Source organism: Hemitrygon akajei, chromosome 10, assembly GCF_048418815.1.
Source record: "Hemitrygon akajei chromosome 10, sHemAka1.3, whole genome shotgun sequence".
NCBI classification, from domain to species: domain Eukaryota; kingdom Metazoa; phylum Chordata; class Chondrichthyes; order Myliobatiformes; family Dasyatidae; genus Hemitrygon; species Hemitrygon akajei.
In genome coordinates, this window is record NC_133133.1 from 161659136 (window position 1) to 161674303 (window position 15168).

General features: G+C 41.3%; 1 protein-coding gene across 1 annotated transcript in view; it reads left to right on the forward strand.

Moving 5' to 3' along the window:
• cped1 (cadherin-like and PC-esterase domain containing 1) overlaps positions 1–15168 on the forward strand; it is a 245869-nt gene that overhangs the window by 97522 nt on the left and 133179 nt on the right. The window contains exon 8 of the mRNA XM_073059544.1: positions 9673–9745. Coding sequence (XP_072915645.1) covers positions 9673–9745 — 73 coding nt within the window. The remainder of the gene's footprint in view (positions 1–9672; positions 9746–15168) is intronic.

Below are 15168 nucleotides of genomic sequence, written 5' to 3' on the forward strand. Positions count from 1 at the left end.
CAACAAAGCCATCCGTTCCATCATCCAAATCATTGCCACATAACGTCAAAAACAATCCGTCCCAGCACAGACCCCTGTGGAACACCAGCAGCCAACCAGAGAGGCTCTCTTTATTCCCACTGTTTGCCTCCTGCCAGTCAGCCACTGCTTTATCCATGTTAGAATCTTTCCTGTAGTACCACGGGCTCCTAGCTTGTTAAGCAGCTTCATGTGTGGCACTTTGTCAAAAGACTTCTAAAAATCCAAGTATACAGCATCAACCAATTCTCCTTTGTCTATTCTGCTTGTTATTTCTTCAAAGAATTCTAACAGATTTGTCAGGCAAGATTTTCTCTTTCAGGAAACCATTCTGACCATAGCCTAATTTATCATGTGCCTGCAAGTACCTGGAAACCACTTCCTTTGCAATCAACTCCAGCACCTTCCCAACCACCGAGGTCAGACAAACTGGTCTACATTTCCCTTTCTTCTGCCTCCCTCCTTTCTTGAAGAGTGGAGTGATACTGGCAATTTTCCAGTCTTCCAGAACCATTTCAGAGTCTAGTGATTCTTGAAAGACTATTACTAATGCCTCCGCAATCTCTTCAGCCACCTCCTTCGGAATCCTGGGTGTACACCATCTGGTCCAAGTGACTTATCTACTTTTAGACTTTTCAGTTTACCAAGAACGCTCTCTCTGGTCATGGTAACGTCACACACTTCATGGCCCCTGACACCTGGAACTTCTGAACCATACTGCTAGTGTCTTCCACAGTGAAGACTGACACAAAATACCATATGTCCGACATTTCCTTGTCCCCCATTACTACCTCTCCTGCATCGCTTTCCAGCGGTCTAATAACCACTCTCGCCTCTCTTTTACACTTCATGTATCCGAAGAAACTTCTGGTATCCTGTTTAATATTATTGGCTGGCTTACTTTCTTATTCTATTTTTTTTACCTTAATTACTTTTTTTAGTTGCTTTCTGTTGGTATCCTCTAACTTCCCACTAATCTTTGCTCTATTAAATGCCCTCTCTTTGGCTTTTATGTTGGCTTTGACCTCTTGCTAACCACAGTTGTTTCATCTTGCTTTTGGAATACTTCTTCCTCTTTGGGATGTGTATATCCTGTGCCTTCCATTGTGACTCTGCCGTCATCCCTGCCAGTGTTCTTTTCCAGCCAATCCTGGCCAGCTCCTCTCTCATGCCTCTGTAATTTCTTTACTCCACTGTAATACTGATACTCAGACTTTAGCAGCAGCTTCTCAAATTTCAGAGTGGATTTGAGCATATTACAATCACATCTCCCTAAGAGTTCTTTTACTTTAAGGTCTCAAATCAGTTCTAGTAGATTGCATAACATCCAATCCAGAACAGCTGATCTCCTAGTGGACTCGACCACGAGCTGCTCTAAAAAGCCATCTCACAGGCACTCTCTAAATTCCCCCTCCTGGATATCCAGCACCAATCTGATTTTCCTAGTCCACTTGCTGTTGTAACATTGCCGTTTTGGCTAGCATTTTCTATCTCCCACTGGTGAGTTAGTTAGACATCAACCCTCACACTGTATGAAGATTGTGCCAAGACATTAAGGAAGTCTAGAGATAGTACAAATATAACAATTAAAAGATATTTTGACAGATTCATGGATAGAAAGGATTTCAGGGGTTCCCAACCTTTTTTTAATGTCATGGAGTTTTACCATTAACTGAGTAATCCATGGATCCCAGGTTGGAACCCCTGGTTTAGAAGGACAAGGGTCAAACATTGGAAATGGGAATAGCTCAAGCAGACAACATGGCCAACGTGAATTGGGTTGGAGGCCTTGTTCGGTAGTTTGTTGTTTTATTATCCTTATTATTGTTGCATGGACCAAGATACAGTAAAAAGTTTAGAAACATAGAAAACCTACAGCAAAATACAGGTTTTTGGCCCACAAAGCTGTGCCGAACATGTCCTTACCTTAGAATTTACCTAGGGTTACCCATAGCCTTCCATTTTTCTGAGCTCCATGTACCTGTCCAGGAGCCTCTTAAAGACCCTATCGTATCCACCTCCACCACCGTCGCTGGCAGCCCATTCCACCCACTCACCACCCTCTACTTTTTTTTAAAAAAAAACAACTTACCCCTGACATCTCCTCTGTACCTACTTCCAAGCACCTTAAAACTGTGCCCTCTCGTGCTAGCTGTTTCAGCCCTGGGGGAAAACCCTCTGACTATCCACACGATCAATGCCTCTCATCATCTTGTCATACATCATTTTCATACTGATCAGATCATTATCTAAACAACAGCAGAATACAGAATAAACTACTACAGAGAATGGGCAGCTGTACAATTAGGTTCAAGGTCATAACGAGGTAGATTATGAGGTCTAAAGTTCATTTTATTGTACTAGGGAGTCATTCGGTAATGGTATAACAGTGTGGGTAGAAGCTGTCCTTAACCTTGGTGCGACAAGCTTTCAGGAATTTGTATCTTCTGCCCGACGGAGGGAGAGGGGAAGAAATGAGAATGACTGTGGTGGGTGGAGTCTTTGATTATCCTGGCTGCTTTACTACAGTAGTGAGAGTATGGGCAGGCTGTGGTGTACTAAGCTGTGACTTCGACTCTCTGCGGTTTTGTGTGGCCATGGGCATAGCGGTTGCCAAGCCAAGCCCTTGTGCGTCCACTTAGGATCCTTTCTCTGCGCCATCATTTATAAGCTGGCAAGGGTTAACAGGGACATGCCAGATTTCCTTCACTTCCTCAGAGTGTAGAGGCATTGGTGAGCTTTCCTCGCCAAGGCACCCATATGGTTGGATATGGGCAGGCGACTGGTGATGTTCACTCCTGGGGACTTGGAGCTCTCAACTTTCTTGAACTCAGCACCATTGATATTGTGGTGAACTACATGTACCTGTCTGGACACGCCCCCCGCTGACTGCTCCTGTGGCTCCTCCCACAGACCCCGGTATAGAGGCGATTGGGGCCTGAGCCCTGCCCTCAGTCTCCAGTATGTAGCATGGTGGTCAATTGCTGCTTGTTCTTTCTTCCAGTCAATAAAAGCCGATATCTCGCCTCACGTCTCAGAGAGTTATTGACGGTGCATCAGATATAGACAGAAGTATGTTCACGGCTCAGCTTTCCTGAAGTCAGTGACCAGCTCTTCTGTTTAGCTGATATCGAAGGACAACTTGTTATCGTGACATCATGTTACGAAGCTCTCTACCTCCTTCCATCATTTGGTATACAGCCCACTACAGCAGTACCTTTGGAATTGGAACCGAATCTGTCCATGCAGTCATGAGTGTATAAGGAGCAGAGGCCTGAGGACGTAGCTTTGAAGAGCACCAGTGTTGAAAATAATCTTGGTAGAGGTGTTGCTGCCTGTCTTTACTGACTGGGGTCTGTTGGTCAGGAAGTCGAGGATCCTGGTGCAGAGGAAGATGTTAACTTCCAGGGTCCAGATTTTGGTGATGAGTTTGCTTGGAATTATATTATTAAAGGTGAAGCTGTGGTCGATAAGCAATAATCTAATGTAGGTGTCTTTACTGTGCTGTGTTGTATAAATCTCAATACAGTTTCAATTGAAAAAAATATGGATTGCAAAAAATTTTTTTAAAAAAAAGGTTTGAAACCCAGCATAAAATGCTATTCTCAGAAAATCATGGTGAGATAAAACACGGAAACAAAGTCTTTGGTCCACTGAACGTGTGCCTGCGATTGTTACTGCAATTCTCAACTCTTCTCACATCCCCATGCACTTCCTCCAGATTTAATCACTTAGCCACATGCTTGGGGCAGTTTACAGAGATTAATTGCATGTGCTTTTTTTCTTTGAAGGGAGGGAGGAAACCAAAGAGGCTGGAGAAAGAGTGCCAGAGCTAGGGATTGAACTTGGGACATTGAAGTTGTAAGTTAGCAACTACACAAGCGAAACCACCAATCTAGTGAAAAGTTGCAAAGTTCAGGCGAAAAAAACCCTCTGGGAATGGAAATCATGTTTGGTCAATTTATTGGAGTTTTTTTTTTAAAGAGTTAGGATAAGATAAAAGCTGGTGGGTAATTTTTTTTTGCAAGAACAAAGTTGACTGGCTGACAGGAGAGAGTGAGGAATCATAAATGAACCTTTTCTGATTGGTGAAGTTTAACATGTGGTGGATCATGGGAACCAATGCTGGGATCTCAACTTGTGTATAAAATGACTTGTATGAAGAGACTGAAAGTGTGATGGCTGTCTTTACTGATGGTGACCAAGTCCAAGTGAAGAGGAGAGGATGAGGCTAGGGGAAATTATTACTGGGGGATTAAATGGCAAATATTGGAGAGATTATTTAGCGATCACAGTAGGAAAATTCCATTTCTGTTAGCATGAACATTGAATTTTCTAACCTCATACTCCCTGTACTCCTTTCTCTATCCCCTTTTGTTCTCTCTATCTACTCCCCTCCCCCATAACATTTTCCTATCACCCAGTTTCAGTGCCATCCCCACCTGGTTCCGTCTTCCTCTCTTCCCTTATTGATCTGGTTCCACACCACCTTTCTTACACTAGATTCCAGAATCTGTCATCTTTTTTCTTTGTATCACATTCCCACCTCTGTCTCTACCTTCAGTTTCCCCCTTCCCTTAACTGGTTCCAGTAGGCCCTTTTTCACTTCTAGCTGTCATCCACCAACCAACATGTCTTGACTCCATCTTTCACACTCCCCCACCTGGCACTACCTGGTAACCTTGAACCTCACTGGTTCCATCTATCATACCTCTGCCCCCTCTACCTCCTACCTCTTTAAGTTGGCTCTTTCCCCTCTAGACTCTCAGCCGTCATGTAGGGTCTCAACCCAAAATGTGGACTATCCATCTCCTTGCCTCCGCCGATGCGGTTTGACCCTCCAGCATTTTATTTTTGCCCACAATACCATTTATTACCAGCAGAGGGAGTAAAGAGATGGTCTCCAACTTAATAGTTGCCTAAATAAGAAAGACTTCCCATATCGAATATCTGTGCGTGTTGAATAGTGGTTTCTTTACAATTTTGATAAATAACAAAGAACAACAAAGATCATGAATTCCATAAGTAAATAGTTTCCCACTTATTTCAATAGTTATATCTGCTTAACATGTTATGATCTGTAAGGTTGTGATTCTGAGTCTTGAACTGAAAGTGAAAATTGTATTTGCTTTCTGAGGCCAAGAAGAGTATTGCTGTGATTTTCAGTATGTTCCTATGAGGCAATGCAGAATAACAAGGATTCTCCTTGGAACTTCCTGTGGTCTTGCTTCTGGACAAGGAGAAGTTCATAACAATGCACGGCCCTGTAGGGATGTTCAGACACAAAGTGAAATTCTAGTGTAAACACTAGAAAATGAACAGCATGTTTTAGAACGACATATTTTTGCTTTGGTGGGGGAAGAGTATGGAGCTCTTGTGTTTAGCCTTTATCTATAAAATTGGGTCTGACTGAACAGTTTGGGAAGAGGCCAGGGAAGATGTTGTCTGTCTTTGTGTAGTGTTTGTGGAAAATGAGGAAAAAGGACCATCTGCGCTTGCCGCTGCATCACTCGAAGTGCATATTGTACCATCAAGTCTTGACCCAAACTGTCAATTAGCAGTGGTGTATTATCTGCCCTCTTGGCCTCTCCTCAGTGAGTCGATCTGCATCCTTGATGTTGAACCTCAGCCTGTACTTACAAAGGAAAAACAGATGTTTGTATTTGGAGCTACAAGTTCCAAGACATACGATACCAAAAATCTCCTTTAACCATCGGCACTTCTGAACGTGGGTTCCTTTCTGATGTAACAAAACAATGTCTGTTCAGCTCGAAGTTGGAGCCTCACAGTGAAAAGTGCAATATATTGTATAAATGTTTCCTTTGGACGTCAGGACAAGTATAAAGTCTTCTACCAGTGGACAAGAGCCATGTTTCTAATTTGTCACATCATCTGTGTCCGGCCAGTTTGAAAGAAAATGAAAATGGAAGCACTCTGCAAGCATTGCCTGAGCAGCTTATGAATTGAAGCACAAATATTATGAGACCTTAGCTGTTTAATTATGGAGCATGCAAATAGAAGCATTTTACAATACAATTTCTTCCCTTACAATCAGTCTAAAACATCTGCTACTCGTTCCATCATTTAGCGATGTATGAGACTTTCCACAGAGGCACAGTTAAGATGTTAGGGCTGCCAATGAAATGTGGCTTTTGAAGTACCAGTAAGCCATATCCAAAATTTTCTTCAACACGCAAATCACTGGAAGCCCAGAGGAGTGCACACAAAATGCTGGAGGAATTCAGCAAATCAGGAAGCATCCATGGAGAGAAATAATAGTCAACATTTCGGGCTGAGACTCTTCAAGTCTTGATGAAAGGTCTCAGCCTGAAGCATTGACGCTTTATTCTTCTCCAATAGATACTGCATGATCTCCAGCGTTCCTCCAGCATTTTTTTCTCCAGTTCCTAAATAACCTTGATGCTATCTATATTTCTAAATAATTAGAGTTGAGGTTGCCTGCTTTATGTAATAGAATTATCTATTTTACTATGCAGTCAACATATTCCACATTTGTCCATGCTATATAACATTTTTCTCCAATGCATTTTTAAAAACAAAAAAATGCTTCATCAAGATTATCAATTAGTTACATTCATTTAGATCTGCTTTTCATTTTGTTTTATATTAGGAACTATGTAATAAATAATCTTCTTTGAATCGTGACTTTATCTCTTTGAATGAGAATGCTTAGGCAGGATAATGTCATAGAAACGTAGAAAACCTACAGCATAATAAAGGGCTGTCGGCCCACAATGCTGTGCCGAGCATGTACTTACTTTTGAAATTCCCTATGGTTACCTTAAGCCCTCTATTTTTCTAAGCTCCATATACCTATCCAGGAGCCTGTTAAAAGACCCTATTGTATCCGCCTCCACCACTACTGCCAACAGCCCATTCCACGCACTCACCACTCTCTGCGTAGTAAAAAAAAAACTTGCCCCCAATATCTCCTCTATACCTACTTCCAAGCACCTTAAAACTGTGCCCTTTCGTGTTAGCCACTTCAGCCCTGGGAAAAAGCCTCTGACTATCTACACGATCAATGCCTCTCATCATCTTATACACCTGTATCAGGTCACCTCTCATCCTCCGTCGCTCCAAGGAGAAAAGTCCAAGTTCACTCAACCTATTCTCGTAAGGCATGCTCCCCAATCCAGGCAACATCCTTGTAGATCTTCTCTGTACCTTTTCTATGGTTTCCACATCCTTCCTGTAGTGAGGTTACCAAATCTGAGCGCACAACTCCAAGTGGAGTCTGACCAGGGTTCTATACAGCTGTAACATTACCTCTTGGCTCATAAACTCAATCCCACATCTTATGAAGGCCAATGCACCGTATGCCGCCTTAACCACAAAGTTAACCTGCACAGCAACTTTGTGTGTCCTATGGACATGGACCCCAAGATCCCTCTAATCCTCCACACTGCCAAGAGTCTTACCATTAATACTATTTTCTGCCATCATATTTGACCTACCAAAATGAACCACCTCACACTTATCTGGGCTGAACTCCATCTGCCATTTCTCAGCTCAATTTTGCATCCTATCGGTGTCTCATTGTAACCTCTGAGAGCCCTCCACACTACCCACAACACCCCCAACCTTTGTGTCATCAACAAATTTACTAACCCTTCCCTCCACTTCCTCATTCAGGTCATTTATAAAAATCACGAAGAGAAGGGGTCCCAGAACAGATTCCTGAGGCACACCACTGGTCACCAACCTCCATGCAAAATATGGCCCTTCTACAACCACTCTTTGTCTTCTTGTGGGTAAGCCAGTTCTGGATCCACAAATCAAGGTCACCTTGGATACCACGCCTGCTTACTTTCTCAGTTTGCCTCTCATGGGGCACCTTATCAAATGCCTTGCTGAAATCCATATACACACCATTTACTGCTCTACCTTCATCAATGTGTTCAGTCACATCCTCAAAAAGTTCAATCAGGCTCGTAAGGCACAAGCTGCCCTTGACAAAGCCATGCTGACTAATCATGTTATACCTCTCCAAATGTTCATAAATCCTGCCTCTCAGGATCTCTTCCATCAATTTACCAACCACTGAAGCAGGGCTTACTGGTCTATAATTTCCTGGGCTATCTCTACTCCCTCTCTTGAATAAGGGAACAACATCTGCAACCCTCCAATCCTTCAGAACCTCTCCCATTCCCATTGATGATGCAAAGATCATTGCCAGAGGCTCAGCAATCTCCTCCCTTGCCTCCCACAGTTGCCTGGGGTATATCTCGTCTGGTCCTTGTGACTTAGCCAACTTGATGATTTCCAAAAGCTCCAGCACATCCTCTTTCTTAATATCTACATGCTCAAGCTTTTCAGTGTGCTGCAAGTCATCACTACAATCACCAAGATCCTTTTCTGTAGTGAATATTGAAGCAAAGTATTCATTAAGTACCTACGCTATCTCCTCCAGTTCCATACACACTTTTCCACTGTCACACTTGATGGGTCCTAATCTCTCACATCATATCTTCTTGCTCTTCACCTGCTTGTAGAATGCTTTGGGGCTTTCCTTAATCCTGTCCACCAAGGCCTTCTCATGGCCCCTTCTGGCTCTCCTAATTTCATCCTTAAGCTCCTTCCTGCTAGCCTTATAATCATCTAGATCTCTATCATTACCTAGTTTTTTTGAACCTTTCGTAAGCTCGTCTTTTCTTCTTGACTTGATTTACAACAGCCTTTGTACACCATGGTTCCTGTACCCTACCATCCTTTCCATCTCATTGTAACTTGTCTACGCAGCACCCCATGCAAATATCCCCTGAACATTTACCATATTTCTTCCATATGTTTCCCTGAGGCCATCTGTTTCCAATTTATGCTTCCAAGTTTCTGCCTGATAGCCCCTTACTCCAATTAAACATTTCCCTAACTTGTCCATTCCTATCCCTCTCCAATGCTATGGTAAAGGAGATATAATTGTGACCACTATCTCCAAAATGCTCTCCCACTGAGAGACCTGACACCCAACCAGCTTCATTTCCTAGTACTAGGTCAAGTACAGCCTCTCCTTGTAGGCAATCTGTATATTGTGTCAAGAAACCTTCCTGAACACACCTAACAAACTCCACCCCATCTAAACCCCTCACTCTAGGGATATGCCAATCAATATTTGGCAAATTAAAATCTCCCACCACAACAACCCTGTTATTATTATTCCTTTCCAGAATCTGTCTCCCTATCTGCTCCTTGATTTCCCTGTTACTATTGGGTGGTCTATAAAAATCACCCAGTAGAGTTATTGACCCCTTCCTACTCCTATCTTACACCCACAGAGATTTTGTAGAAAATCCCTCCATGTTTTCCTCCTTTTCTGCTGTCGTGATAGTATTTCTGATCAAAAGTGCCACGCCCCCACCTCTTTTGCCTCCCTCCCTGTTCTTTCTGAAACAGCTAAAGCCTGGCACTTGAAGTAGCCATTAAAAATTGCCCCAAGGTCAATAACCGTTTTTGAAATTATTGTACTACAAAACAATGCTGGTTAGCTCACATGCTTTATAATCTTATGGTAAAAGAAAGTATATTTTCATATATTAATTGTACAAAATTGGCTTCAAATATAGAATGATAGTTTATTGTTTGCATGTTACTTTTTATGATGGTTAAACAAGCTGATAATTGATTTTTTTTCAGATGTTGTTCGTGCTTTCAGCTATTGGCCTTTGATCTTAGCTTTGGTTCATCTCTCTATCCAGTGATTGTTGAGGTAAGAATAATTTTATCACTAGTCACTTTAATACTTAAATAATGTTTTCTTTTCCTTGGGAGGATTGAGGGAAGCTATGACATTTTCTTTAGAGGAAGTGTCCAAATGTACAACTGAATAAATTGGATTCTACATTCCTGGGACCAACTTGGGGCTTTTGACTTCAGAGATCAGATCCTGATGGTTTTTTTGTTTGTTTGAAGTGTACAAATAAATTCTTTTAGATTCACTCAGTATATTCTGCAGTAAATGTCCACAAATGCAAAGTCATTCCAATGGGACAAATGTTTGTCAGTTATTATGCTAACAAGAGCATAAAACTACAATTGAAGTATTCAAGGGAATTCTGATTCTGGGCATAAGGGTCTGGGTTGCGAAAAGCTTCTGTGAGAAGCCCATCACTCAACTACTACGTAAATCTCCACAAACATGGGAAGGAATTGTAAACACAACCAGAAAGATCTAGGGCACTAATTGATGAGCCTCTATTTCTGTATTATCTGTTGGAGCAAAACTGATAGGAACCTAATAAATGTGGTTAAAATACGTGAATTAGGATTCTGTATTGCATTTGGAACACTTGGACAATGTGGATTGCAATGTGCGAGTACAGTGTCTGATGCCACCATACCCTTTACCCTGTGGAAAGTCACCTCAACTTTGCTTTGTCCATTGCCATTTTTCTCAACGTGTAGTAATTAGTTCAAGGGGTAGAGCTCAGTAGCCAGGCTTGTTAGGAACCTATTAAAGTAATTGACAAATCCTAAAAAGGATTGCAACTGTGCCCTTGGGGTATCCGCCACTGCTTGAATTTTCTCAACACACTTTTGTAACCCTTGGGCATCAATTGTGTGACCACAGTAAGTGATGCTTGGTTTAAATAATTTCTCACTTGATAAGTTGTGCTCCGAGGCCATAATCTTCTAATCTTTTTAGCATTGTCTTGAGATTTTGGAGTTGCTCTTTGCTAGTCTCATTCAGTAACAATGGTGTCATCCAGGTAACAGTGGATGCCAGGATAGCCTTGCCACACCTGGTCTGTAGCTTTCTGCCGGAGTGCAGGTGCAGATAATAAACCTATTATAGTGATAAAGCCCTTTGTGAATGTTTATGGTGAATGTTTTTGGACTCTTCTATCTCTGTCTGTAGGTAGGCCTCAGCTAAGTTCACTTTGCAGAAGTGTCTGCCTCCATTAAGGTTTGCAAAGTTATCTTCTATCACGGACAGTTGGTATTGATCTGCTTTCAGCACTGGGTTGTTAGTGACCTTGAAATTATCACAGATCCTGACAGACCCATTCTTCTTGGCTATTGGGATCACTGACAATGCCCATGGGTTCCACATGACTTTGCAATGAATTCCTTCAGCGTCGCTGGCTGCTTTATCACAGATGATATAAGGAACCAGATGGGCTTTGTAGAACTTGGATGTGGCATTTTAATCTCACACAATTTTACCCTTGATACGTTTGAGTTTTCCAATGTCAGCCCTGGCACAGTTGTGGCATCACCCAATACCTTTCTTAATTTGCTTTCATTTGACTCTATCACGTGGGAAGTGGATGAATCTTCAATCAGGTTATAGTTGTCTCAGCCAGTCATGGCCCCACGATGCTGGGCCTCCTGTTTTACTACATATAAAGCCCATTGTGGCTTATTGGTTGTATTTCTCTGTTACAAATGTCATCCACATATGAATCATCTTTTCTCTGGTATAAATTCTTAGTTGGATATCTGCAGGCTTCAGTTTTTAGAAATACTGTACCATTGAATCACATTTTGTAGAATTACTGAAACAGTCAAGCCAATGTTCCATTCCATTTTAATTAAACTGCTGTTCACTTCCGGGGTAAGCTTGTCTACTGTTAGTTTTCACATTTTAAATCTTAAGTCTGGGTCACTCTCATCAGATTTTTCATCAACAGCACGTAGCTTGGTGCTCCCTTTTGAAATGTCAACTTGACTCTTTAGCTTTTTCTCTTCCCTATGCAGTCCATTTCTTTTTGTCTGCCCAACATGATTTTTGTACGTGACCTGCTTTGTTGCATTTTTTTAAAAACATTTTTTGCGAGTTTCACCTTTAAACCTATATTGGCCCGGTGTATGTGAGTCCCTGCCACAATGGTCACACAATTTGTTTGGCCAGGCAGGTTTCTGTTTAGAAGTTGCAATTTTTGTTCACACTACTTCCATTGCTGATTGTAACTCAGTTACGTCTCTGGAAGCTTATCCATTGATATAGCAATTTCAATTGCTCTTTAAATCTAAGTTGTGTTTCAGTTGGGAAGCATATTTGGATGCTTTTTTGTATGATTGCACGAGCTAAGTGACCTCCTAGTGCATCATTAAGTCCATTACTGAATTGACAATGCTCCGACAACTGCTTCAGTTCAGCCATGTACACTGAAGTGGACTCCCCTTCCTTTTGATTCTGCTCCTTTCAATATTTTTATTGATTTCTTACAAAAAAGAATACAGAATGCAGGAGGATGTGCATCATATATCAATTACAATATATGTGAATCACACTTATAGTTTCATTATCCCATTATATTCATGTAAATTAAATTGAATCGTAATATTGAAAAGTAATAATTTTATTATTATAGAAAAAACATCTAAACCCACTACCACGAAAAGCTGTTTGGTAAAGAAAGAAAAAGGAAAACAAAAGTCCTTATCATATAGTACAACATATCATTAGGCAACATCTGTACTTGATAACAAATCAAAGATTTTGAAAGTAATTCAAAACAGGTCTCCACATGTTAGAAAGTCTTGATTCAGAAATTGAACAACGAATCTTCTCTGAATATAAGCATGACATAACATCGCTTAGCCATTGAGCATGAGTAAGCTTTTGATTCTGCTTCTGAAAGTGTTTTGCAATCAGCAGTGGTTTTGGTCCTACGTATTCCTGCATTATGTATCAGTAAAGCTCATTTTGGCTGGTTTGGTTGGAGTAGCCAAAATGTCTAAGCCAACTGTATGCTTTTGCACTCAGCAAAACTGGTACTTATTTCTCATTGGCTATTCAATTTGCGTTAAAATACAGGTCAATCAGTTCAGTGCACAATATCCAATTACCTGATGTGTTGTTGAACTTCTCTATCTTTCTGATGTAACGAGCCATTTCTGCCAGTACTCGCTGTTATGAACCCGTGAACTCATCCATTTACTGGCTTTTCGTTTTTATTCAAACGACTCTTCCCTTCCAAAGAACACATTCTGCATTTTTTTTTTGTAACTTGGCCGTTTCTTGCAGTGTTTGTTCAAAAACTTCAATGTCATGCACTTCAACGGGTAGGTAGTCATCGTGGGTTTGTTTAAAACTTCCTCGTTGCCACTGTAATGTTTTGTATCTCCAAAACGTAAGATACTAATTGTGAGAAATTGTAAGGTGGGTGCCCAGGACAGTGGGTCTTCATTTCATTTTAATTTCAAGTGAGGTACACCTGTGTGCCTTGGTGGTGTGATGACGTATGCTATTCACGCACTATTACATATAACCCATAAAGAATAGCTTAACCAAACAATATATTTACGATATTACTCAAATATTACTGAAATATTAAACACACAGCACCCCTGGTGGGTTTTTATCAAGTGAGCTGGGTGACTCAGGTCAGTGTTATTACTGTTAGCGACTTCATTGAGAACTGTGCGGATGAGCGTGTGCTTTTCGGGACTTACCAGACTGTCTGCATAAAACCCCAAGAGATTAGCAGTTTCTGAAATACTCAAGCTACCCTGTCTGGCACCAATGATCATTCCATGGTCAAAATTGCTTAGATCTAATTTCTTATCTATTTTGATGTTTGGTACGAACAATTACTGAACATCTTGACCGTATCTGCATACCTTTAAGCATTGAGTTGCTGTCATATGATTGGCTGATTAGATATTTGCATTCGTGAAGGGGTGTACTTAATAAAGTGGCCACATCGGGCTGCTGTTTATCAATTACAGCTTGGCATTCATTCAACACCACAATTCCCTCCGTGTTAACCAACAAGCTTCAGAACTTTACAACTGGATACTTGACATCCTAACTGGGAGAACACAGACAGTACAGGTCAACACAGCCTGTACCCATAGACATGCTAAAAGCCTTCTTGGGGGGAAAAAAATGCAAAATCTCCAATGGCCCATGACAGTTCAACATAATGCAGGAGCATTTTGGTAGTGTGTGGGGAGCACATACAAGTCCATGTAAGTGGCAGGAGGAGGCTACCAGCCTGCGCTCCCCATCAGTATTTTCTGTCCCACCTAGGGAATGGTCTGTGATTCCCACATTAGCCTCGAAAGTCCCTCAGTACTCATCAAACCGGAGCGGGAGCCAGATCTCGTTGATTCCAAGATCCTGCTACTAGGATATTCTGAATGTTTGCCCAATTCCTCCAGGAGTTCTGTGGGAGATGAGGTGCAGTATTGTGGCAAGGAATGTATAAAGAGCTATTATGTTCATTATCGGGTCTGGTTGACACCGTTCTTTGCTTAGTTTGGCTTCTTTGCTTGCCCTGGATCATGGCTGGCATGCCATCATTAAGTGCAGCATCCTTCCTTACACAGTAAAGAAAAATTTTTAAATGCTCACTAGAGGCCAGCAGAGCACAGGAGACCCAAGATCAAATGAGTTTCATTTCCTGACTTGGGATGCTGGGCTGATTTGAAGGCCATGCAATGTGTTAAAAATAGTCCCATATCATCTTGCACATGTGGGCCAGCCAAAAGTGGTTTTGTTTAAGAGTCCAATATAAATCGGTGTGCATTACATACGGAGTTATAAATTGTACGCATGCTTGTATTATAATAAAAATAAAAAAATGTTGGAAACACGCAATGGGTCAGGCAATATCGATGCAAAGGAAACAGAACTGATCTTCAGGGTGAAGACTCTGCTCATTTCTAACAAGGGCTCTTCGACTTGGACATTTAACTGTTCCTTGTTCATAGATGCTGCTGAATATTTCCTGTATTTTCTGTTTCCAGCATCTGGGCTTTTTCTTTTGTTTTTATTAGACATAGAGTAATACAATATGGAAACACAATTCTCTTTTAAGCCAGTCCCATTTGCCAGTTTTTGGCGCATCTCCCTTTAAACCAAGAGTCCCCAACCAAGGGTCCAAGGACTCCTTGCGTAATGGTATTGGTCCTTGTCATAAAAAAGATTGGGAACCCCTGTTCTAAACCTTTCTCATTCATTGTACCTGTCCAAGTATCTTTTGAATGTTGTTATTATTGCATTCTAGTTAGGTTTTCAGCTGAAGCTGCTGTAGTAGCCAAAATATATTTTCCCATTTAAGCCAAAATACCTCAGATACATAATAGAAGTTTATAAAATCACGAGAAGCATATATAAAAGGTGAGTATCCTTTTCCCAGGGTCAAAATATTTAATACTGGAAGGCATGCCTTTAAGGTG